Genomic DNA, 26,837 nt, shown 5'->3' with positions numbered 1-26,837 from the left:
TCCACAGATGTTCATTGGTCAGAGTTAAGATTCTTTCTATGTAATAAATTGCCTTTCCAGGTTCATTTAAGGTAAGATACCAATATTAGAATTAAAACTTACATTTGAAAGCTGTGGATCACCATGTTACTAGGTCATTTTCGACCCTTTCCACCTGCATTGAAACATGTCACATGATCAGTGTCCTACCCTCTGCAATTTGTGGATATAATCAACACTATGCTACCAACTATGTATTTTATTTTCTTAGCTTAATACTGTATTCTGTTTTAATTTTGGTTCTGAACTTTCCACTGTAGTGGTTCAGCAAATATGTTTATTTTGTTTTCTGTATTGAATGGCTAAGAATAGCCAGGTCAGTGTGATCTAGAGAAACTACTGTGGTTCAACACATATGGAATTATTGTTGTATGGACTGACTCAACAAACCCATATATTTACATGGCTTTGATTTGACAGTGTCAGACCTGTTCTTCACACCTGTGCATGGCCTCACTCCAGTGCACATTTAAAAGGATGCAAAACAATTCACTTACATTTTGTGATACCAGTTACAATGTATATATACACAAAGGTCAGGTCCTTAGTTCCTGCAAATCAGTGTGTCCGTGCTTGCCTGTGTGACGTTCCTTGTGGGAAGATACTTCTTTTCTTAAGTTGATGACAAAGTGATTCAGAAATATCAGTGATGTAAGGTGGTCCTAACTTCAAGTGGGAGAAGAAATATCTGAGTCTTCTTAAATATAGAATTTAATTTTTGTTCAAGAGCCTTATGCTTAAGGGCATAGGCTCCGACTAGAGTAACTTTTTCTAAGGAAGCAAATTGTGTAAGTTTTGGTTTGGTTTGCTGGTATTTCTGTGAACTTCAGATACTTACATCAGGTGTACTGTGTTCATACTCACAACCAGCTGGTTCTCAGCAGTAAATTAAGCTTAAATAAGTAAGATATTAAGTTTAGTTACAAAAAGGTGTCTTTTAAAAATAAATTTAAGAGACAGTGGGGTGGGCATAATTCCTGTGAAAGTGTGTAAGTGGTATCACAGTGTGAGAAGGCCAAAATATTTCTTGTAACTTTATTACAGTAATAATATTTGACTCATTTTATTAAAATTCTCTTTCAAAAATCTGCTTTGATTAAATCATGTATCTTACAGTACTTCTCGCCCATCTTGCAACATTTTAAAAAAAAAATTAGCCTAGTGTCATTATTTTCAGAGGCAAATAACTCTGTAGTTCCACTTCACACTCTGACAGTAACTTGATGAGTGGCCTTGAGTAGCCTCTCTTTTGTGCGAAATGTGAAGAATACTCACCTATTTCCAACAGACACTATAAATAAATTACTCAGTATTGTTTTATGTTTCAAAAATGTGAAAAACACACTTAGATTAAATTAACTTTTCTTCTCCAAAGTATCTGGCAATAAATCATTCCATAATAATCAATGCATTTTGATTTTAATCTCTGAACCTGTTCAGTCATCTCAGCTGACTGGCAGAGCTGTTGACCTGCTATTCCACATGCAATACAGAATAAAAATAACTGACTCATTTCACTCTTACACCTGAGTGGTAGGTTCTTGGTTTCTGTAAAATCAGATTTTCTTCTAGGTTATCATATGCAGAACCATACTTTCAATTTTAGGACTTGGGCTGTCTTAGAACGTATAGTGTTAGATCTGTAATATGAGAGAGTGTCTTTCAGCCAAGAAACCGCTGGTAGGGAACTAGAACTAAAAGCTTTATCTAATACTGGGAAGAGAAGTGGAGATTTGCAGTATCCATTCCTATATCTTTTCCTTATGCTTTTCATATTCAGCTTAAACAAAACATCTGAATACATTTGGGTCTGATGCCATGAAGAATTTTGATGCATCTCTAGTATTTCAGGGGATTGCAGCATTCACAGGTAAATTTTAAATTACATTCAGATTTAAGTCTTAAGACAAAGGAAATTTTGCATTCCCTTTTGTGATTGTCATATTTTCTATAATTCTGCAGTTCAGAAAATTGGGTCAGTGTACTGGATTTGTGTGAGCTTTAAAGGCTACTCCTCTTCCATGTAAAGATAAATCTAATTTGGTTAATTCAGAACTCATGTATTAGTATAATGTTTAATAGAATATTGTACAACTGCACCGCATGTGTGAATTTTAGAAAGAGAAAATACATTGACTGCCTTACAAATATATATAAATGAAAACCTTAGAAGTTACTTAACCTTTTTTGGCAGCTTCTTCTTCTTCCTTTTTCTTTTGTTCCTCAATAGCTTTCATCTTCTCTTCATATTCATCAGCTCGTGTTTTCCATTCAACCCTGTTGTTTTGAAGACCATCAAACATAGGTGTAATTTCCTTGTGAAACCTTGAGAATTCCTATAGAAACAATTTAAATTTGTAAATTAGATATTTGTGAACACTGATGATTTGTAAAGTCTAACTTTGTGGCAATACTGCTGCTTTGCAGAGAAAACATTAGCTTTTGTTTTTCTATTAAATGTAATTAAGTATGTATGCTAGATTGTAATTTTATTTGATTTCACATTGTTTTTAAGCACTTGTTCTATCTCAGGTAGTGGGTTTTCTGTAGAAGATGAAAAACTTTAAAAGAAATAGTCTTAACTGCCTATTGGTGAAGATTTGAAAGCATGTTATTAGAAATACCATGTTGGGATAATAATGCCCTCTTGTGCACATAGTCAGTTAGAGAAGATCTGAATTATATACTGCACATTTTGATTTCTTCCCTGATCCCATATTTGGTAGTCTGATTAATAAAAATACAACTATGATTCCTGATATTTTATCATATGATTATTAGTATTGGGATATAATAAAAAGTCTGCTGTCCTACAGTATATTCCAGGCAGATGAGGATGTTTCTGAAGATGTTAAAGTATTGTATGTCACTTTTCTGCATGATGTGTTGAGATAAACTTAAAAGCTAGGCAGAGACTGGCATTTCAGTGCCTTACAGAAGATACAGGACATCTGTATCATCCAGAATATTGCAAGTTTCCTGTTCCCTTTGTTGTGCCATGAATTGCTTTCTGTAACCATCCACATGTTGCATACATATATTAAACGAGACTGTGAAGAATCAGACTGGGCTTACTAACTCGGTCTTTCGAGGTAGTAATAAAGCCTCAGTGCCCTCAATTTTCACTGAGATTTCACTTTTTTATGAATTTGCTTCACATCTGCTGAATTTGCTTGTGGAAGCAATACTTCTATGTAGTAAAAGACTGAAAAATTGTGATAGCGGTTTGTCCTGTGACCAAGAGTCCTGCTGCTGTCTAAGATTTTTTAACTGCAAGTTTGTCACTAATTGTGGCATGAGAACTGCTGCAACTGGAAAAAAATTATTCTTACCTTGTACACAAACGTACACACAAAATCTATGAAACCAACTTGGAGCTTTGGTAGTTCATCTCCTTTGTTTCTGTCCATCATAGGCTAGAACAAAATAACAGTAATTAGGATTGTGTAGGTGTGCTTTATGGTCTAAAGATCTAGTAAGCATCATGGGCCATTATCTTTTTAATGTTTTAGTAGCAGTTAGTATATCTTAACTCAGTTAAATTATTTGCTACTTACAATTGGTTGTTGCTGTAGCACAGTTCGTTCCAGGTCACCTTGCTCCCAGAATTCATTTGCAACCATGAGGGCAACCTGAATAATCACAATACAGTGGAAGTGTCAGCAGAAAGCAGTAAATGTAAATAAGTAAGTGAAATAATCAGGGTGTGAAGAGGAATAAGGCCAAGAAAATGTGAAAATGTGGAATAAGCAACAACTGGCATATTATTACTTACTACTTAAGAATTGCTATCTTCCCTTCCACAAGGAGAGGACTGATTTCGTGCTAGCTGTGTTATCTCTGAACAGTTTAAAAAGTTCTCTAGAAATAGGGAGTTTTGGTCAAGCACCATAGAATTTCACTCTAATGCTTGTAGAGATAATCAAGTGCTTCTTTCAAAACTTACAGACACTCTGGTGTACTAAAGGCTTTTTCCAGGAAATTATCTTTGCTGATATTCTGGTGCGTGCTAAGTAAATGATAATTATTGTCAATAGGAACAAGATGTTATTGGCAACATAGCAGCATCACTTGGTATCTCTTATGTGTATTACTTAGAATGCTCCACAAGTGTCTTACAGCTTTATTTTGATAATGCATTGTTAAAACCTCTTCCTGTAAGACCGGGTGATGAGATTCAGTGTGATGGTCAATCATTACTGAAGTACTTGAAGTGCTTATGTACAAACAGTGTCACACTGTATTACAGAATTTAATTTTAGCGTGTTTAAGCTATTTTGGCACCAAGATCTATAGAATAGACACAATTAATTCAAATCCTAGTATTGTTAAATCTGTACCTTAAATACCTGAAAAACAGCAGAAGTTGGATAATGTAAAAGTAACTGAATTATACTTAAGGGGAGCCAGAACAGCTGACAGATCAGGGGTGCCAGTTTTAGCTGAATGACAAGTAGAGAAGGATGAAACAACTATAGAGAGTCTGGGGAGACACATCATGGAACCTTTCCACTTACAGTGACAGAAAAATAGAAGTAGTTTTCTGGAAACATAGTTGGGTGCAAATACTTGAATATCTATAATAGGATAATAAGTTCTTTTTTAAAAAAATTACCATGCACCAACTAGGCAGTAAAAGAGATGGCAAATGCAGTATTGTCTGTCTGAAAGGTACGTACCTTACTTTGCACTTCCCAAGGCTTAGTTATAGCAGACAGGTCACATCCAGTCATCATCATAGCCCTTGAAAAGACAAAATGAAGCAGGAGTATAGTTAGGATGATGATAGGGGAAGAAAAAATTTAGATTCCTGAGATGCAGATGGGTACACATTTTGCGCATTTTGAGAAGATTGTAGACATCTGTTTCTAACTTAAAATCATTGGACAATAACTCCAAACATTAATTTACATATTTAGGTGCCCAAATTTTTTAAAATCCTATCCTGGATAAATTGAATATAGAGTGAAATATTAACCACCTACATGATGACTTCTTTTTTGGTTGGGTCAATAGATATATATTTAATTGCCTCCTCTTCTGTTTCCATTTTTTCGATTGCATCCACAATCTTTTGAAACATAGTTCGTTTCCTGTTAAAACATACCAATAAACCATATGTAGTTCTTGCATTAAAACTGAAATAAACCCCCATATTTCTGATACTTATACTCTTCCACAGTTGTATGCTAATCATAGTAGTATCAAAGTAACACCTTTTTCCTGTTGAACTCAAACATTTCAGGTAACCTAGCACATTTGGATTTTGCTATTTACAATTGACATGTAAAATATTACATCAGAATTTCTGACAAAGAAACAAATAACCCACTTCCTAACTCTTCATATTAAACTGTTTGGGATGACAGTCTTAATTCTTTGGTATTGTATGTTTGTTACTTCCCATAATGTAATTAATTTAGAAAAGTGAAGCCAATACTAATAAACATTCTTCAGTCCCTCTACTCAAAACTCCAAAGAAGCACTAAGACCTGACTGAGAAGAACTTTGAAAAGCATAAACATGTCTTGCTATTGCTTAATAAATCCTTTAATATGTATTTATAGGGAATGAAATAAAGGAATTACTGTTCACTAAAATTTAGTAACTGCTGTTGAACGACTTACTGTGTAGCTACCTATCTCCTGGCTTTAAATTGTCCCAGTTATAAGATATATGGACCAAAACAAAAGGCTCCATATGTCTTTAAGGAGAATACACATTATAAAAGCACATTAAGTCAATAACTTAGGAATAGGATGGATGACTTGACAATGTTTGCTGTAACCAAAAGCATAACTGAATGATGAATTAAACTAAACGTGTGCTAAGTATTATATACATTTATGTGCTCTTTAAATTGAAAGCTTGTAATGAATCTATCTCTTTTTTTACAAGAATTAGACTTAATAACATTTTTAAATATAGCGCTGTACTCTGCATAACAAATAAAAATTACAGTTATAAATCGTATAGAACTGACATTTTTTTCAGTATGAAGTTATAGAGAATTTAGTACTTACTTGAAATACAAAGCCAAGTCAGTTGCTATTATTGCAACTTCAAATAAGTGTAGAACAGTTTCAAATTGGCGCTTATTTAGGTTCTGGAAGATGTTTAAACTCTGCAGGATGGAAAGTTTATGAATTCAATTCGTTTTATAACACTGTCTGGTTTGTACTATCTAGGTTGCCTCAGAATAGTATGACAAAATTGGCCAACTACAGTCCCTAAAGTAAGATAATGCTACAAATGAAAAGTTATTCAGTTTGTAAAGATGGCCCTTATTCACGGCTAATAAATAGCTAAATAACTGGGAATGTGGGTGGATCTAGGAGGCTGCACAAATAACTAAATCCACAGACTTGCAAGTCCTACTATTGCCATACATAAATCAAACCCCCCCCCACCTGTATTCCACATAATTATTAAAGAAAGGGCACTTTTCATAAGTTCTTTACAGTTTACATTCTATAAATCTGATTTTCCTAGACTTTTTAAAGCTTCACAGTAGACACCTTTTCCTCCTGCTAACGTGGGTCAGTGCCATTGCCTGCAGCGCTGTTAGGGACCTACTGTGCAAGATCATAAATCTTACAGGGTTTTTATGGTCTTTGTGCTACTGGTTAGTGTAAGGATTTATTCTGTGACCTCAGGAGGTCAGGAAACAGCAGCACCACAGGGATCAGAAAATGATAAATGTGGATAGCAGTGGCTGCCTGCCAGGCTGCTGTGGGTACGTGGGATGGAAAGGGCACGAGTGCTCAGGCCTGGCCTGCTAAATCTTGTGTTTCCCTGGAAAATATGGAGGAAAGAGTTGTAAATAGTCTCTTCCCAGGTAGCCAGGACAGAGCCAGGCCCTGCTGAGGGGAGGATGGCTGATGCCCACTGGAGAAGCAGAGGTCTGTGGGGCAGAGGCTTTGGTGAGGGGCACTGGCAGCATTTCGTTGAGCCTGAGGACCTGTGGCAGGGAGCCTTGCTGCCTCAGCTGCTGGGGAAGGGCAGCTGAGGGCATCTGCCTGATTCAGGGGAGATCAGTAGTGGGAGCTGCAGCAGAGCCTCAAGATACTGCTGTCTCTGTTTTAGCAAGGTGTGGGTGGGGGCGTGCCCTCCATAAAGAGCTCCATCCCTTTGCTCCTCAGCTACCAGAGCCAGCAGCTTCATTACAACATTTTCTATGTATGCATTGTATTTTCTGCTTTGGCTTCAATGTTTGTGTTTTATGCAAATGGAGGAAAGCTGCGGAATGTGAATGAGGCTCAGAGGAAAAGCTTTTCTGTCTTGAGTGAGCCTATTTCTGGTGGAATTACTGATATTTCTCTAGAAATGAACAATGCATAAAAGTTTTGCTTAAGCTTCTGAATTTTACCATTATTTCTTATTCTGGACCTAGAGGAATGGATGAGACACAATCAAATTTGGAACATCATAACTTAATTGGATCATTTGTGTTGATGCGTGTGAGCAGAAGGTTCATGCAGACGTACCTCATCTTGCAGTAGGGTTTTACTGTACTCTAGGTGATGCCTTTCTAAAATGGAAGAGCCATGAAGTTTTGCCAGTGGAGCTGCTGACCTGTTGAAAAAGAAGCATTTCTTTATAACATTCTTTATAATACTCCTTAAAATGCTTCTGATTTGTAGATTCAATAGTTAGCTATGTATCTTAACCACTGGTATGATACAGAGCAAAACAAAAATTATGCTTGTTTGCCTTTACTCTTGTGACTGCATAATGATGGAAATTGGAGAGCTCTGAGTGTTTGGTGCCAACTAGAGTCAAAGGCATGGTTAGATGTCTCCGTATTCAAACCCATTTTTTTTAAAACATGCCTATGTTTTGTGTTGCTCATTTAGCGTTACTGTTTCTTTAATCTACACCTTCTGTGTACCTTAAAAATAGCTTTTATGCATCTTTTAATATTTATTGTGTGGCACAGCTTTTGAACTCTTGTCTCTCTGTAAGGACTGTGCACCATGTCCCCTGTGATTCTCATGTACTGCAAGTAAGTTAAATCTAAAGTATCAGTATAACGTCATTTAATTCCGCTAATGCCCTTGGATTCCTGCCCTTCCCCAAAATCACTGTTTTATGGACTGCACAAGTCATGGCAGCTGAGGAATGTTCAGTGTTATCACAGAGCTCAAAGCATTCCTTTGGGTTAGGCTAAGCTTCAAGCAGAGGAAATTCTGCATCAGACTATGGTAGCCATGAAGTGTCCTGTTTATGTGTCTACAAAGACTCCAGGTAGATCTGTGTGTTTGGAAGTGTATTTTCATCCTTTCTTCCCTTGGCTAATAACTCTGCTTCTCAAATAACCCGAGGTGGATTGCTACATGCTGCCTCTGTTTTCTGGCTTGTGATTAGGACTGTCATGGTAAAGCCTAATAACTTTTATAAATAGCTTTACTGCGTGTGACCTAACACAGAGGGCTTTCAGCTAGGGAAGACCACAGCAGGGAGATTTAAAACCTCCCTTAAACTTATTTGGATGAGAGGCAGCCTGCTGAATAAGAATCAGTGTTTGTCATTCTCTCTCTCCTACGTCATCTGAAGAATCCCTGAGAATAATCAGAAAATCCCCTTGCGTCACTGCTCCACCATGCAGTGCGTCTCCTGGAAGGAGTGTATCCAGGGTCAGAGGAGGAAGATGAATCATTCTGGAGATACAGGTGGTAAGAAACTTTCCTCAGAAAATTGTGGTTATAATCTTCTGGAACACATGACATTCTGAGAAACCTGTGTTCTCTGGTTCTCACACTGGTTCTCTGGTTCTCTGTGTTCTCACACTGAAACAAGCCCTAGCAGATCAGGTAAAAGACTAAATGGGAAGATCGTTCATTCTTCAGGAGAAGAACAGGTCTCACCATGATTTGTAATGTTGTCATAAAAGGGTTAGTTTAAACCAAAATTAATTGACATTATTTTATAACAAGCATCTGCTAATTAATATTATTTTGTGACAGACAAGGGAAAAATCACAAAGAAATCTTTCAAAACATTTTCTTAGAACAAAAAGGAGCAAAAGCTTAACCTCATGATTTGTAACTTACTGGCATATGGACCCAGTGGCAGAACACAAGCTCTTTAGCTCAGAATCCTGTGTAACACGAGGAGATTACACCTCAGGAAAGGACCTACATCAGTCAGTAAAATGAGTTAGGGGAGGAACAACTGAGCTAGTCAAATTGGACAGTAGAAAACAGAGAAAAGGAATGCGTCTTAAATCCTGTCACCTTCTGAACTGTCCCTTGTTTATGCTACATCCTCAATCCCTCTTCAGAAAAGTGCTTATGCCCTGTTTTGAAAAAAAGTAATCCCGTTAGGGTTTTATTTACTTTTCTCATTGTTTTGTTGTGTGAGAGACTGCTACGATCCAAGCACTGCAAGGGCTTAGTCTGTCTTAAAAAATGAACTGGAGCTCCAGGAGATCCTTTTAAGATTCTGCTTTTGTATTTTGGTTTTGTGTTTCAACTGCAATGACAAATGCTCTGAGGCAGAAATCTTCTGCAGCATAAGTGTTATTCATGCTACATGAATATGGAATGTATACCTTACATTTTTGCAAGTTTTGACTTTTTTTTCATTTGTCACTAAAAATACTACATATAAATATATTTGAGCATTCTACTTACTTCATCTGATACAAGTTATTGGTCCCTCTGTGATCAATGTCATGGCAGAAAGCAGCAGCGACCATGGCAAAGGCTTCTAGATCAGTATAGTATTTCTTTATTTTGCCTGTCTGTGGAAAAAAACAGACATATCTGAGTGTGAAACTTCCAGAATTTTCCAGATGGCATTGTAGTGAAAACTAAATAATGAATATTAGATTAATATTAGCAGCATTACCATCAGCAAAGTAAACATTGTTTGTCCCACATTGAAGCCATGTCGCCAGTTATGGTAAGTGATATCTCGATAACCCTTTCTGACTGTGTACATCCATCTTGTAAGGACCTATTATGAACAAAAGTGTTTAAGACTGAAACAAAATTATGACATTCCTATGAAACTACTGGAATATACTATGAAATTACTGTAATATTGTGCAAGTTCTAAGAAAATAGTTGTTTTTCATTGAATTAAATATACAAACAGCAAATTGTCCTTATCTAACTGCATGTTATTTTCATTTCTTCCATAGCTCCCATAATTTGAGAATTAATTTTAAGTTTTTATGACAAATATACAAGTGTTGAAATAAGAATGAGAGATTGTTATCAATACCACTAATATTTTAGTATTGCCTACTTCTATATTCAAGTACCTACAATCAGCTGGTTTTCTTCTGTCTTAAAATAAACATAAACAGGACAAAATAAGTCAGACCTCAGCTGGGACTTTGAACTTTTCAACAACATTTATCTCAAAGAATAGTCGTATTCCACAAGTTATCAGGCCGTGCTCTGTAACAGGAAAGTCACTGAAGCGGAATTCATACAGTTCTAAATCTTTTGGATCAGGTAATTCTTCCTTCTGTCAGGAAAAGTAAAAAAAGACAAGTTTTTTTTCCGGCAAGAACAAAGTTGGAAAAACTTTTTTATATTCTTTTCTGACTCCTGCATAAACATTGCCTAAGGACAGTGTGCTTACTGTATCCTCAAAGGCCTCAGGTTTTGGTACAAACTAAAATGTATTAAGTTATGAAACACAGTCATGATACTGCTGGCTTTGTTATCAAAGAGGATAGGTAAACCTCTTGGCCTGACTGTTTCTTCCTACTCTGCATTCCAGCACAATTTGTTGTGACAATCTCAACTTTTCTTAGTTCAGAAATCTCAGGCTTTGGAATTTCTCCTTCCTGGTATAAAATCCTGTGATTCTCCCACTTTGAGCTTGTTCTCAATGTTGCAGTTCATCTTTTTGACAACAAAAATTGTTCTTATTAAGTATTGTTCTTCCTTTTTGAATCTTATGAGTAATGATGAATATAGTGACCAAAACCAACCTGTCTAGAACAAAACTTTTTTTACATTTACAGTAGAATAAAATATAGCAACTTTTTTTTCAATATCAGAAGGCCTGCTTGCATGCCTAACTACCCATAGCCTTGTCTTCTTACAGAGAGACTATAGGCAATTGAAGATTCCTATACATTTTTTAACCTCTGGAGTGCTGCTGGTTTATTTCTGCTCCACAACCAACTCTCAAAATTAGTCTGTCTTACCCTGTCTCCCCTGATGGTCTCTCTTTGTCTGCTACAGCCTATCTACACTCAACAGACAAACCTGTAAAGTTGATTTGGCACATTGAAGGTGGACTGGAAAATCCTACAGTATCAGATGTAAATATTCACAGATCTGGTTTGTGTTCTCATTTGTCTGCTTGTAGTAGATTCTTGACTGCTTGGCTCTTGCATGATCTCAGTATACACATAAAGTAAAAATTGTTACAGAGCTTAAAGCTACAAAGCATGTGGTATTTGTAGTTATTATGGCTTACTTCAAATCCCTTCAAATCATTTACTTTCCAGTGCTGTAGTTGGTGGTGGTTCTGTCCTAGTCATTGCCTTTCTGTAGTTCACAACAGCCTGTTCTGAACAATCCTGAATACTGATGAAAATGAGGGATCATTCCAGAAGGAGTAGACTGTACACATGCATCATCCTTTCCCCAAGTACTAAAATTCATTAGAAGCTGTCTGGATGCCCTTCAGGGATTTTTCTCTCTCTGAAGGGCAGATACAGGGCTTAGGCCAACTCTTCTTGTACTGAAGAACTTTTACAAAACACGTACTAAATTCTAAAATGCAGAGGATGCAGAAGTATTCTACATCAAATTAAATTAATTTTTTTTTAAAAGAAGCCTGTATTAAATTGCCTATTTTGTATACGTTATGTGGATTCACATTGAATAGCCTAATTGGTATTGGCAATATTAGTGAACTGTTCTATAACACTTTTCATCTGTACACTGCAAAGCCTAGGGAGTATTAAATTTTATAGGATGTGCCCCAATCCACATAAGAATTAAATCAGGGAAGTCTGGTGCAACACAAAAAATAGATTATATGATCACAATTACTCCCCTCCTCCATAGCAGTCCATGAATGATCTTCTTTTTACAGATAAGGAAAAAAAGATGATTGAATGCATGCATAGATTTCAACATATAAGGCTGTACATCCATGTAAAGGGTATTTCCTTTTGCTTGGGATTTTCCTTTATATCTACTCTGCTCTGAGGTCAAGGACGAGGAAACCTGGAGCACTGATGTTTTAAAACCCATTACTTTGTGAATCATCAGATCTAGAAACACCTGCTTTATCCCATTAGCTATCTGGGATTCCAGGTCTTGTGACAGGATAAAGCATCTGCATGTAGCCTTGGCAGTGCAGAAGATGTTAGACCTTTGAATCTGTGAATCCATAGTGTAGAGAGAACTCATTTTAATTTGTTCTTGGAGATTTAAAAATTCATATTATTATCATGTTTTTACATTTGGAACCTGTACCACAATATTTACTGCTTGCTCTACCAGATTTTATAATATTTATCTATTAATTTTTGCAAATCTTCATGCAACTAAATTAAATTTACTTTAAAATGTATGTGAAGCTATGTTGGTCTGTTGATTTTATTTGATTTTTTGTTGTTGTTTCAACACTTGTAAGCTGTGTGAGCATCTGTTTTGTGGAAGCCAGTAAAACCTTAACACCATTGCATTCTGGCATGGACGTGTACATAACTAAAAATAGCTTAATGAGATCTTTTCCTTATGGATATACCTACATTAGAAAATGTGGTATAATAGGAAGTAATGCATTAAGTGATTGGTATTGGAAGTCAACAGATTATTGTGTATTTGACATCTTTTCTTCAGCATAGCTCTGTTTGATCCATTAACAGTGGGAGTTCATTCAGTGTTTGCTTGCAGCACATCTTTGAGTTTTGTTTCAGCCAAAGTAAGCCAATGCATGAGCCCCAGGACTGCTCCACACGTAAAACCAAAATGCACTAAGTGAGCACGAACAGGAATTTTCCTCCAAAAAGACACTAGGCTGAAAAGAAGCCCAGAGGACTGCACAGTCTGGGGGGAAAAAAGTGACTATTTGTTTTACTAGTAGCAAAGTTTTAACTGATTAGTTCAAATCTGTTTCATCACTGTGAAGTCACTGATCCAAAGATAGTATCTTTGGACTTCTCTGCCTAAGGAAATGGAGGAAAATTAAGTTAGTTCCACTGGATGCTCCTGCATGTATTCTCTTACTTCAGAAAGTGACCTTACATCAGTGTCCCTTCTTTTATTTTTCAAAATAAAATAACTTCTGTTATAGGTATAGCACTGTCCCTGTGGATATTTAGAGAACTTAAACAACGTAAATGTTACTTTATACAAATGTTTCTGTATAATTCTGACTATCCAAGCCTGTTGACACATATGGGTGACTGAATGTTTCCTTGTAGGTAACAGTAGGGTCTGCGCATAGAAGAACCAAAGAGATTGAAGATGTTTTATTAAATCAGCTCCATCTAGCTTGTAGAACTGATAGCTAAAATCAACTCTATTAATCAGGATTTGGTTATATATACCTTTTCCTGTAATGAGGACATCTGTTATAAACACGCTACCAGAATTTTGAGTTTAATGACTTACCAAAATCCTGATAAGATCCTTTTGTTCACATTCTTCTAAGCTATTTACATTTAATTTCTCCTTGTATTTCTGAAAATGAAAATGAGTAAGAAATTCAGCTTTTGTGTATCATATTTCCTGCTTTAACTTTGTGACTGTTGACAGAAACTTACCAGTATAGATTCAACTTCGGCAGGAGTGGCCTTTGTTTGATACATGAGCATTTCCTGGGCAATGTCTTTCCTGTTTTCAAGCTTGTTCATTTTGTCATACGTGTCAGTGTTTAAAACAGACCACCCCAGGAACTGTGTAAGGGTCTGTAACAAAGCCAAGCAAAGAGGCCATGACATCAAGACTGTTAAATACAGCTGACAATTTGAAGTTCCTTTTTTTAAACTCCAGTTTCTTGTAGTGCCCTTTGAAAAGCAATATGTAACTCTACTTGATAGAGACTTTTACCTTCCTTCAACAGGTTCTGTTACCATCTCACGGATTTTAATGACGTTGTTTGTCCTAATCTAGTACTTAAGGTCTCGTTTTCCCATTTTGTGTACAGGACTTTGAAGCTTATGAAGCTTGAGTTGTCTGAGTGGACTTGGATAAACTGCATAACACCTTATAATGTCCAAGTTCATGTGATCATGAGTGGTCTGGGAACTCACATGATCACAGGCATGATATCCATTGGCAAACAGCACACTGTACCTGCTTACCTAGTGCTGCTTAAGAGATGCTGACCATCACTAAAAATAAAATTATATCTGACTGTTGTTCATTATTGGAATGTGAATGATCTCATGAATTTTCAGGTTTATAAAGGGAAATAAAATGTATGATTCTTAAGAAACTGCATAGTGAAGAAGATAGACTGTTGGTTAGATGTTAATATGGCCTATTCAAAAAATTTTAAGCATTTTAAAATTGCCTTTTGCAATAATATTTTTATTACTATCATATGGCACCTTAGAGCCTCTAATCCTATTAAGCTTACTTCAATTATCTGTTCATCATACTCGTCAAAAGGTTTTCCATCTTTCCTATTGTAAAATGTTGCAACTCCCACAATTTCTTCTTTTTTGTTGACAATAGGCAATGACAGGACATTTTTGATAACCCATCCAGTCTCATCCACTGGTCCTTTCTGTAGGAAAGCCAAAGAACACAGAATGTTGTACACTTCTTTGGAAGTAGTAATACAACTATTGATGCAAGCAATGTAACGTTAACACAAACAAAGGAGAAATTATTTATGTAATCAACTGTATAATTGATTGGCAGAAAGCATTAGCATATTTTTGTACGATATCTAAAATTATTAACATTACTGGAATTACCTGAAATGTGAAATACTCATCTGCTGGTGCATTCATCATGTTACAAATCTGCAGCATAAAGAAAAGGAGACATTGTCTAAATGGAATATAATGTGCACCAAGACTTGGTTTGATATTTTAGACAACAGGGAGCCTCTAGCTAGCTATGACAATTAAATCTGTTCCTATTGAATTAGATGTGTTTATTCCTACAGATGTCAGTCTGCAGCACTTGTAGCAAAGTCCCTCATGTAAGATGTCTCACAGGGCATAAGAAAAATGGTTAAGAAAATCAATTCTAGTTTAAAATTACATGGGGGTTTACAGAAAGATATAACTGAGTAGTAAGGGCTCTGTCCTTACTGCTACTAAAAATGCCATAGGGTTAATAATAACCGTCAGACATCACAACTTTGAGTTACATATATGGTCTATGCAAGAAGAGATAAGAAAAAAATTAAAATTTGAAACTGTGCTTGTGATGATTTTCTGATTGGACATTTCATTGTGAGACTTAGTGCATCTGGAAAATGACATTTGATGCCCACATCATTCCTTCAATGTCACCACAATCAGAGGGCAATTTTCATGATGTTTTGGCCATTTGTGCTGAGGATTTGTCTCGATCCAAACTACAGATTCACATGATTTTGCTGGGAATCAATGACACTGGAAGCAGCATGGTATTTTTGTAGAGTTTTTTGGTCATGGGAAGGTTTGGGGCTCTGTTTTGATCAATCAGAACTGCATAAGCTAAAACTCTTAGGTTGTACTTTTGCTATGAACTTACAAATCCGTTTTCTGCAACATAGGTTGGCAGTCCACTGACAAGACACCAGTGATCTGCTGGAGGTGACCTTTAGAGAGAGAAGGAAATTAAATGATTTCTGTGATACAGAGGTTATTATTCTATCCCAGCAATATACATAATTATCACACGTTTGCAGGCTGCTGATGAATACTCACGGAATGACTTTGATTTCTTCTTTTCCATGTAAAATATAGTCAATAATCTTATAAAAGTTGACTTCCTAAATAAAAAAAAGAAAAACATATAGGTGGCTTGTACCTCAATATAAAAATAAACATTTGTAAAAAGAAAAATTAATATCCTCACTCGTCCATCTGGTGTCTTGGGCCCTTTGTAAGGCTCTGCCTCCCCCAGCCGGATTGGCCACTCATCATAGAATTCCTGAGAAAAAAATACACAGGGTTCAGCAAGAGGAAAAAAAACCAGTTCTGTGTTGGTAGTTAACATTTCCTTCTCCATATCTATGGTCACATTTCAGAAAATATTAAAAAACATTGTTAAAGATATGTCAGGCAAGAAATGTTTGCCAGTCAAGAGCAGGCTAATCTGAAGTTTATCTCTGGATGGCTTTAAATTTTTATTTCAGAAGGCAGTTAATTATAAAACAATAATCAGACCTGCACTTCTCTCATATACCCTTACTCACATGGAATTACTAATATGAAAAGTTATTTCAGAATAAGCCTTATGTTTATTGTGGTTGTATCCTTTGCATGCTTATATTTTGCATGTACTTTTTGTAATGTGGTTAAATTTTAAATAAACTATCCCAAAGGGTTAGAAAGCATGGTAACTTTGTGCCTTGGGGAGACATGCACAGGAAATATGCGGAACAAATTAATTAGAAGGATGGATTTTATAACTTAAAGTTAAGAGTAGTGTATTTCTATCAAGTTGGCAAAATGATTGTTACCTTCTCTTTAGTCATGTCCAGCAGACCAACAGAGTATCTTTCACAGTTCAAATACATTCGAATAGTATACAGTGCTTTGTGAAACTGCCGCTCTATATCTGTTAACTCTTCAAATACTTTGTTGGCAGACCACAAGAGCATCTATTTATAACAAAAGAGAAAGAGAGTAAATGTTCACAACAGTAAGAAAACATAAACATATGGATCCTAGACATTCCAGAATAAAATAATAAGGTGCTTTACTGTTATCAAATTAAAAAATCTAGAGCGATGTTATTGTTGCTTCAATAAGCTTGCAAGAACATAAGATAGTAGGAATGATAATGGTTTCATACAAAAAAGAAGCATTATCGTTAACAAATTCTTCTGTACCTGACTTCTTCGGGATTCAATATTGTAGAGGTATGCTGTATGATGGTTTCTTAGGACCAAAGATATAAAATTGAGGTATTTTTTGAACACCTAAAAATGACAAAGAGCAAAAATAAGACAAAAGTATCAAATCAAGGGGTAGATTCACTCAAACTGCTTGTTTAACTAACAACTGCACTGTTGTGTGATATTTCAGATTATTACCTCTTCATCCTCTTTTGAGAACTCAGTGGCATTTACTTTGTTGAGTGCCATCACAACAGCAAGCACCTCTTTACCCTGTACAATTGGGGTTGCCAACATATTGATTGTTGTATAACCAGTTTTTTTGTCCATAAAGTCAGAAAAATGGTTGTTCTGGAAGAAAAAAAAAAAAGGCACGAATGAAATGCATAACAACTAGTTACCACACCAAGAGCAAATGATAATTTCAGTTTTTAATATGTTTCCAATGCTGTAAGTGCAGTTTCACAGTGCAGTAGGTTTATACTTGAAAAAAAAAATCATTTTTTAACTAAGTATTTCAGAGTTACATGTACAAGCTTAACTTACACATGGGCTATGAATATACCTTCTGAAACCAAGTTCTATGCAGGTTTTTATTAGAATGATGAGGAATTAAAAATATGGGAAAATCTAGAATACTCTACGAAGACTTTCTGGCTACCTGAGAATATAATACATATGGTTTGCATGTAAGAAAATGACTTCATAGCCATGTTAATATTTATTATTTTTTAATTATTTCTATAGATAAATTTCATTATGCTGTCCTATTACGGAGTGTTTAAAACTACTGTCTCTTGTGAATGTATATGGACACAAATGCTTCTGGCAGAGAGGCATCCCCAGCAACTATTCATCAGGCTGAGCCGTTTATTACTCCCTCCTGTCTGACATACTCCCATTCTGCTCCTCCCAGCCCAACATGTTCTTGTGGTTAATCGCAGAGTGTAGGACCAGGGGGATCAGGACACAGAGCTGCTTTTGTTTGGTGTGTGATCCTGTGGGAATGAGACCATGTGACAAATGGATGAGCCTCAACTAACTACTCTCCTGGTTACATCCTTGAAACCGAGTGCCCAGGAGGGGTTTGTAAAAGCTATTGTTTTCATTCTTTTGTGTAAAAAAAAATTGGAAGCCAGTTAATGTTTCAAGGAAATCTGTTACATTTCCTCATATAAAAAATAATGTCTTGGGTTTTTTTCATTGAAATGCTTAAGTGTTCTCTCTAACTTAAAAAAAGGGATTTGAAATTTGTCAGAGAAATCTGTTTGTTAAGAGTTGTTGTGTTTCGTGATGTTTTTTGCAACAGTACATCAAAATGACCCGAGTTATGAGCTGGGGGACTGAAAACTGTCAATATCCGCATACAGAGAAGTGACATGGTTCTACTGAGCTGCTGAAATAGCCAGAGTCTGTCTTCACTGAGCCTTTTCCATCCCCTCACATCTGCCACTTCAACAAGTCAGTACTCAGCTTCTTCAGAGACGTGAGCCTGATCGTCTCTCAATGGCAGATTATCCCTGAATTTTCTTTAATAGGAGTGCTTCTGACTTCTCAAGTTGGTGAGTGAGTGCTGCTAAATGAGAACGTCAAGAGGTGGCAGGCAGCCTGGAAAGTTCCTGTTTTCTGTTTTCCTCAGAGAAAGGAATAGGGGTATCACACTTAACAGACATCCAAGGAAAATGCCAGTCAATCTGTCTCTGCTGTGTAAGAATCAAATACCATCCTGCAGTCTGCTAAACAAGAGTGTTATCATATGGAAATATTTTATTTTATTTTTCCTGAGATTTATTTCCTACTGACACAATCATTCTGTTTTGGGGTGTGTTTCTGAACTTGAGGAACAGTTTCTTAATCTCTGACTGTTTTAGCCATGCTAAATTAAGTGAATCAGATAGAGAGTTTGACCCTTTGGTAGTCCCTCTGCCTCACCAAGAGCATCTAGCATAGTGACGAGGCCCAAGTTCCTGGTTTTAGAGTGCTGCATGCTGCTATGAGGGAATAAACACAAATTTCAGACACTTCTGGATTTCTGAATATTTAAAAGAGATTTGTATACATCAGGTGAGCTGAATCAGTGGGACACAGCTGCTGAATCTTAATTTGTTTAATAACTCCAGACTGAAGGCACAAGCAGTGGTGTTCAGAAATGTTCAGAAGAAGCATTTGGTTGTACAATTTTTGCAAAGGATAGGAAAATTTTAAAGAATGCAAATCTGTGTTAATACGCAAAAAGTTCAGTAACCACAAGCCATCCTGAGTTGTACCTAGATTGTGCAATGCAGAATGATGTACATGCCTCGTGACACATTGGCAGCATTCCCACAGCTTATACAAAGACTCCTATTGTACATGACATGCACATATAAGCAAAAATTTGTGCTTAGATTTAGGCTTTTCATTATTCAACATTTATGCACATAATTGAGAGGAGTTTCAAAGCCTTTATTTCCGAATGTCTGGAAAACCAAGTTCATGGATAAATAAGCCAGAAATATGTTTTATAGCACCGGATGAGCATCTTTTTGCTGCCATGAATATTTGAATGAGGACACTTTCTATTTGAGCCTGATCTTTTGACTCCAACTACCTTTCAGAGCAAGGTTTGAACTTCAACTGCCAGGTAAATAATAAAATAGGTTTTTTAAATAAATGAGAGAAAGATGATTTGTTGATAACGCAATTGCAATTGCATTTGCAAGCATTTTCTACTATCCCCATTTAAAGCAAAGATACATAGCTGCTTACTGCATCCTAAGATGTGCAACATGCATTAAGCTAGCACCAGGGTACAGGAGTGGAAAATCAGGATGCCTCTTTGTGTTCATCTTTCTTTTACAGGTGACAGAAGGTAACCAGAGAGGGGTTTTTCAGGCTACTATGGATCTAGCATATACAGTTGAAACTAGTAGCTAATTCATGTTTCTTGATTCTCTAAACCGTGACATCAGTTTTATCTCACTGCAACTTACCAACACTTCTTAATATTATTATTATTATGAACTACTTACCAATGAAATAGCAATATAATGCTCTATGCTTCGATCATTTGGCCTCAAGTTTTCAATTCAATTAAGTTTTCAATTCAATTAAGTTTTATAAGCCTAATTTTCATCTCATTGCTATCAATGGTATTTATGAAATCAAAAGTTGCTCACTGTTGAGAAAATGGTGTGATTACAGTTCTGGGAAAGGGAAAAATAAGGCCATTCTTTCTAAATAATTTTTACTTTCCTCATATGGCAGTTGGAATTCAACTTTCTTACTGAGCTTATTCCACATCTGATTCTGAATTGTAGCTACACAACTGTAAGTTCATGTCTGTAATAAGGCAAGATAAATACAACTGAGAAAAACTCAGTCCCCTGGGAACCACAGGCATTTTGAGAAGAAAATTAATTCTAAAAGAATGTTCAAGCAAATAATACTTTACAGTTATGTAGGGCTTTAAAAAAAAAGAACAAAAAACTAACAACCTGTTACTTTATTGTTTCTGAAAAGTTCTGATTGATGGACTGCCCAGAAAAAGGAACCAACTTGTGTGTCTCTTTCTTGGAACTGAAGGTCCTTTCTTGGAACTGAAATCTTCTTCTGTGTTTCCTTTCACTAGTTTTTGAAGACCTTATTTCTTTTGTGATGAATTCTTCTCCATTGGCTGGTTTTAGATATCCTACAATTCACTAAGCAAACTATGAAAAAATGCTCCGAATTTCTAACCTTTCACAGGCTTTATTTCATGCTGAGCTTACAAAACAATGAAGGCCATCATTCTAATATTCACCTGTCCTATGTTATTTAATAAAGGATGTATGTCTCCCGGTTCATAATGTTATGTTAGTATTTGCAACACTGTGCTCTAGAGCACCAAGCTAAGCCTTGAGCATTTCTGATTGAATTAACAACAAAATGCAGCCTAAGACAAGTGAGTTTGACACTATTGGAAACTCCAGGTCAAAGTCTGTCGTGTGAATTATCCATTGATTGTAAATTTGATCAGAAAATGCAAAAAAGATTCTAAGTAATGAGACAGTGTAACCATTGCTAATGTAGTTGCCATTGCATGTGCAGAAGTATGTAATTTATATAAATGCAGGAAAGACAGGGAGAAGGAGGAGAGTGAAAAGCAACTCAAACCAAAGTATAAGGGAACAAGGATGTGTCTTCCCTGATCAGCTAGTCAGGGTGAAGATTCACTGCTCTGGTTCATTTGAGGTAATAGGAACACCTGCTCAAAGTTGTTGGTTCTGAGGCTTCTCACATCTCCACTTATTCCCATTCAGATCTTGCTTATTCCCAATTGCTTTAGTTCAGCACACCATCAGCATCTTCACTACACATGTAGTTTGAAATGTTAGGAAACAGCACTTTACCATAAGACTTTTGCTTCCTTGACTGGGACCCTTTTTTGGAAGCAGCATGATGTCATTTTGTTCATGTCCCAGAGATGACGTTTACAGCTTGGTTTTCATAGAATCATAGAATGGTTTGTGTTGCAAGGGACCTTAAAGATCATCCAGTGCCACGGATGGGGACACCTTCCACTGGATTGGATTGCTCAAAGCCCCATCCAACCTAGCCTTAAACATCTCCAGGGATGGGACATTCACAACTTCTCTAGGCAACCTGTTCCAGTGCCTCATCAACTTCACAGTAAAAAAATTCTACCTAATATCTAGTCTAAATCTCCCCTATTCCAGTTTAAAACTGTTACCCCTCATCCTATCACTGCAATCCCTAATAAAGAGCCCCTCCTTCTCCTTTCTGTAGACTTCCTTTAAAGCACTGGAAGGCTACTATAAGGTCTCCGTGGAGCCTTCTCTTCTCTAGGGTAAACAACCCCAACTCTTTTAGCCTGTCCTCGTATGGAAGGTGTTCCATGTCCTTCCTGAGCTGAGGACTCCAGAACTGAATGCAGGACTCCAGATGAGGTCTCACCAGAGCTGAGTAGAGGGGGAGAATCACCTCCGTTGACCTGGTGGTCACGTTTCTTTTGATGCAGCCCAGGATATGATTGGCTTTCTGGGCTGTGAGTGCACATTGCTGGCCCAAGTCCAGCTTTTCCTCCACCAATACCCCCAAGACTCTCTCAGCAGGACTGCTCTTAATCATTTAATCTCCAGCCAATATTGATACCAGGGGTTACCCTGAGCCAGGTGCAGGACCTCGCCCTGGGCCTTGTTGAACCTCATGAACTTCACACGAGCCCACTTGTCAAGCTTGTCTAGGTCTCTGTGGATGGCATCCTGGCCCTCAGGTGTGTCAACTGCACTGCTCAGCTTGGTGTTGTCTGCAGACCTGCTGAGAGTGCCCTCAACCCCACTGTCTATGTCACCGATGAAGATATTAACAGTACTAGTCCCACTACGGACCCTGGAGGGGCACCACTCATGACAAATCTCCATCTGTAGCCCTATCATAGAAGGCCACCAAATCTGTCAGGCATGATTTTCCCTTAGTGAGGCCTTGTTGGCTGTCACCAATCACCTCCTTATTTTCTGTGTGCCTCACCAGTGTTTCCAGGAGTATCTACTCCATGATCTTGCTAGGCACAGAGGTAAGACTGACCAGTCTGTAGTTCCCTAGGTCTTTCTTTTTCTCTTTTAGAAAAATAGGGATTATGTTTCCCCTTTTACAGTCAGCAGGGACTTCACTAGACTGTCAGAACTTCTCAAATAGGATGGATAGTATCTTAGCAGCTAGGCATTCCAGAGAGGCACTACTTCTGTAATGTTGTATATCTTTGCTATCCTTTCGTCTCATCTTAACTCTGAGTCTATTTCTCAAGAATTTCTCTCTAAAATTATGTTAACAATCTTCCTCTGGCTTTTGAAGCTCTTAAAAATATACTCTGCCCTGCCAATACGTTGGATATTTGAGTTTCTTCTCCAAGACAGCATTACTAGGGGCCTAGCTGAACATGAGTTAAGAACTGAGACATCTTATTAGCAAGTGACTGCCCTGCTACCAGCTCCGCCACAAAGTGACTCCATTCTTTCCATTTTCAGTGCAACGAGTTATGTCACAGACCATCTTCCTCTTCCTGTGCTTTTCCACAGCTTCATATTTTTGACATGGCTGAGCCTGATTCCAGCAATGTCATCTTGCCCTAGGAGGGAGCCTAGGACTACCGCCTGGTCCCAGGACCACTGCTGTGTGTTACCAGAGCAACAGTTTACACACAGCAGCTGCAAAACAGTTCAGTATTCAGATCTGCTTACTGACACATGGGAGTTTGAACCACTGAGCTGCAAAACTGTGCTCCTCTTCACATGTTTCTCTCCCCTCTTCACATAAGTTTTAATTCATTTTACAATATGGTGTAGATTCAAGAAAGGAATGGAGTGTCTCTTCTTCCTCGTTCCAGGCTCGCACAGCCTGGAGTTTGGGCACAGGCACATTTCCATGAATCTGAAACTCCTCTCACTTCAGATGGGCCTGGAACTGAAGTCTCTCCCACTCTTGTATTAAAGAGAAGTAGAGCTCCCAGAAAAAAAAAGACTTATGCAAACTGAAGCTGGATCAGCTTACAAAGGGATGATACAAGTGCTTGCAACTTGAAGATGTATTTAAGTTGTTTTGTATCGCAGGACTCCAGTGGTTAAATTAGGTCCCACAATGGTCACTGCTCTGGCTGCTTAATGAGTTGGAAGAACGAGAATGTCTTCACACTCTTGTTTCTTCTCTTCACTGGGGGTTGTGCATTCCAATGTAAGATGTCTAAAACTGAGGGCTTGTTATTTTAGCATCAGAACATCTGAATCCCTTTCGGGATCTAATCCAAAAGCCTTCACTTCTTTTGAAACATTTTTTTCAATATTTAAATAATTTAATGCTCTGCTATAGGCAGGAATTGAGTTTCCAGTCCTCTGTTAAATCTTTGCTTTAAATATCTCCGAATTAAAAGGAATAATGCAAGAATTTAAATACATGATGGATTAAAGCAAATTATATATTTATAGGTTTTATTATTTGTTCTTACGGGCTGAGAATGTGAGATTTCAATTCCCCAAAAGAAATGTTCCTTATTTAATTATTTCTTAGTTCTTAGTTTTATGTGGAAATAATGCCTTAGCAAAAGATGTAAGGTAATTGCACTCTTCTTTATCACGTTGTCCATGTCATCAGTCAATATTTCACAGAATCATAGAGTCATAGAATAACCAGGTTGGAAGAGACCCACCGGATCATTGAGTCCAACCATTCCTATCAAACACTAAACCATGCCCCTTAGCACCTCATCCACCCGTGCCTTAAACACCTCCAGGGAAGGTGAATCAACCACCTCCCTGGGCAGCCTGTTCCAGTGCCCAATGACCCTTTCTGTGAAGAATTTTTTCCTAAGGTCCAGCCTAAATCTCCCCTGGCAGAGCTTGAGGCTATTCCCTCTTGTTCTGTTCCCTGTCACTTGGGAGAAGAGGCCAGCACCCTCTTCTCTACAACCTCCTTTCAGGTAGTTGTAGAGAGCAATGAGGTCTCCCCTCAGCCTCCTCTTCTCCAGGCTAAACAACCCCAGCTCTCTCAGCCATTCCTCATAAGGCCGGTTCTGCAGCCCCTTCACCAGCTTTGTTGCTCTTCTCTGGACTCGCTCCAGAGCCTCAACATCCTTCTTGTGGTGAGGGGCCCAGAACTGAACACAGGATTCGGTCTCACCAGTGCTGAGTCCAGAGGGAGAATAACCTCCCTCGACCTGCTGGTCACGCCGTTTCTGATACAAGCCAAGATGCCATTGGCCGCCTTGGCCACCTGGGCACACTGCTGGCTCCTGTTCAGTTGGCTGTCAACCAACACCCCCAGGTCCCTCTCCTCCAGGCAGCTTTCTAGACAGGCTTCTCCTAGTCTGTAGCACTGCATAGGGTTGTTGTGCCCCAAGTGCAGGACCCGGCACTTGGCTTTGTTAAACCTCATGCCATTGGACTCTGCCCAGTGGTCCAGCCTGTTCAGATCCCTTTGCAGAGCCTCCCTACCCTCCAGCAGATCAACACTTCCACCCAGCTTAGTGTCATCCGCAAACTTGCTAAGGGTGCACTCGATGCCTTCATCCAGGTCCTTGATAAAGACATTGAACAGGGCTGGACCCAGCACTGAGCCCTGGGGAACCCCACTTGTTACTGGCCTCCAGCTGGATTTCACACCATTTCCCACCACTCTCTGGGCCCGGCCATCCAACCAGTTTTCCACCCAGGAGAGTGTGCGCCTGTCCAGGCCAGAGGCTGACAGTTTCTCAAGCAGAATGCTGTGAGAAACTGTGTCAAAGGCTTTACTGAAGTCCAGGAAGACCACATCCACAGCCTTTCCCTCATCCAGCAGCCGAGTCACTTTGTCATAGAAGGCGATCAGGTTAGTTTGGCAAGACCTGCCTTTTGTGAACCCATGTTGACTGGGCCTGATATCTTGCATGTGCTTCATGATAGCACTCAAGATGACCTGTTCCATGACTTTTCCTGGCACTGAGGTCAGACTGACAGGCCTGTAGTTTCCTGGGTCCTCCCTGCGACCCTTCTTGTAGATGGGCACAACATCAGCCAGCCTCCAGTCCAGTGGAACTTCCCCAGTCTTCCAGGACTGTTGGAAGATGATGGAAAGGGGTTTGGCCAGCACATCCGCCAGCTCCTTCAATACCCTTGGATGAATCCCATCCAGCCCCATAGACTTGTGGGTGTCTAGTTGGGCTAGCAAGGCTCTGACCACCTCCTCTTGGATCACAGGAGCCTCATTTTGCTCCTCTGTCTCCTGGGTTTGTACACAGATGCTACAACTTTCTTTACAATTAAAGACTGAGGCAAAGAAGGCATTAAGTACCTCAGCCTTATCCTCATCCCCTGTCACTGTTGTTCCTTCTGCGTCCAATAGGGACTGTATGGTCTCCCTAGTCCTCCTTTTATACATTTGTAGAAAGATTTTTTGTTATCTTTCACAGACTTTGCCAATCTGATTTCTAGTTGAGCCTTAGCCCTTCTGATTTTTTCTCTACACAATCTCACTTCCCTCCTGTAGTCCACCCAAGAGGCTTGTCCCCTCTTCCAGAGCCCCTAAACATTTCTCTTCTTCTTGATATCACTCAAGATCTCTCTGTTCAACCAAGCTGGTTTTCTCCCCTGCCGGCTTTTTTTCCAGAACACGGGGATGGCTTTCTCCTGAGCTGCTAGGATTTCGTTTTTGAAGAGCTCCCAGCCCTCATGGGCTCCCTTGCCCTTAAGTACTGTCTCCCATGAGACTTTGCCAACCAGCCTTCTGAAGAGTTCAAAGTCTGCCCTCTGGAAATTTAATGCTACTGTCCTGCTAACCACCCTCTTCACCTCACCTAGAACAGAAAACCCTATCATCTCATGATCACTTTGTCCTAGGCATCCACCTACTGCCACATCCACCACAAGGCCTATTTAAAGAATATTAATGAACATATTAAATTTTATGCAGTCTATTATTTTACTCTGACTCACATACACTGCCAGACCCTGGGAATAGTGTGGAGGCAAATTATTAGGGTTGTGGTCCTGTCTGGCCCCCTGTTTCTCACTACTATTAAATCCTGGATTAAATGCTATTAGCTCGTGCAGTCAACTGGTCCATAATCTTATGCGGGGGGGAGACTGTTCTGTCTACTAAGTTAATTATGGAAGGTCTGTATCTTTTCCTCTGCTTTTCTTTTCTGAAGCATTAGTCAGGATGAGGAGCTTCCTCACGTTTATTGGTACCTTTCCAGGTTGAAAAAGGAGATAATCCCTCCCCAAAGAACTGGCTACCAGGCACTAAAAGTGGAATCTCTTATTTTTCAATGATTTATTGCTGTTGTGATCTTTCATTAC

The 26,837-nt window shown here is 38.2% G+C and overlaps 1 protein-coding gene across 4 annotated transcripts in view; it reads right to left on the bottom strand.

The window, feature by feature from the left end:
• The window catches only part of PDE6C (phosphodiesterase 6C), a 30,816-nt gene that overhangs the window by 796 nt on the left and 3,183 nt on the right, over positions 1 to 26,837 (bottom strand). For 2 of the 4 annotated variants that reach the window (XM_069864038.1, XM_069864039.1), the window contains exons 2-22: positions 17,230 to 17,382; positions 17,026 to 17,115; positions 16,654 to 16,794; positions 16,047 to 16,121; positions 15,896 to 15,960; positions 15,720 to 15,786; positions 14,951 to 14,998; positions 14,608 to 14,757; positions 13,790 to 13,933; positions 13,638 to 13,706; positions 10,372 to 10,518; positions 9,892 to 9,999; positions 9,675 to 9,784; positions 7,527 to 7,614; positions 6,063 to 6,163; positions 5,025 to 5,132; positions 4,719 to 4,782; positions 3,597 to 3,671; positions 3,372 to 3,455; positions 2,222 to 2,375; positions 103 to 154 (exon numbers count right to left, since the gene is read on the bottom strand). In XM_069864038.1, the coding sequence (XP_069720139.1) occupies positions 135 to 154; positions 2,222 to 2,375; positions 3,372 to 3,455; positions 3,597 to 3,671; positions 4,719 to 4,782; positions 5,025 to 5,132; positions 6,063 to 6,163; positions 7,527 to 7,614; positions 9,675 to 9,784; positions 9,892 to 9,999; positions 10,372 to 10,518; positions 13,638 to 13,706; positions 13,790 to 13,933; positions 14,608 to 14,757; positions 14,951 to 14,998; positions 15,720 to 15,786; positions 15,896 to 15,960; positions 16,047 to 16,121; positions 16,654 to 16,794; positions 17,026 to 17,115; positions 17,230 to 17,382 (2,061 nt within the window). In that variant the 3' untranslated portion in view covers positions 103 to 134. The remainder of the gene's footprint in view (positions 1 to 102; positions 155 to 2,221; positions 2,376 to 3,371; positions 3,456 to 3,596; positions 3,672 to 4,718; positions 4,783 to 5,024; positions 5,133 to 6,062; positions 6,164 to 7,526; positions 7,615 to 9,674; positions 9,785 to 9,891; positions 10,000 to 10,371; positions 10,519 to 13,637; positions 13,707 to 13,789; positions 13,934 to 14,607; positions 14,758 to 14,950; positions 14,999 to 15,719; positions 15,787 to 15,895; positions 15,961 to 16,046; positions 16,122 to 16,653; positions 16,795 to 17,025; positions 17,116 to 17,229; positions 17,383 to 26,837) is intronic. The other 2 variants (XM_069864036.1, XM_069864037.1) reach the window with 1 other exon arrangement.

Source organism: Phaenicophaeus curvirostris, chromosome 9, assembly GCF_032191515.1.
Source record: "Phaenicophaeus curvirostris isolate KB17595 chromosome 9, BPBGC_Pcur_1.0, whole genome shotgun sequence".
Classification (NCBI taxonomy): Eukaryota; Metazoa; Chordata; class Aves; order Cuculiformes; family Cuculidae; genus Phaenicophaeus; species Phaenicophaeus curvirostris.
Note: the sequence above shows the minus strand (reverse complement) of the source record. Positions and strands in the feature narration are given on the sequence as shown.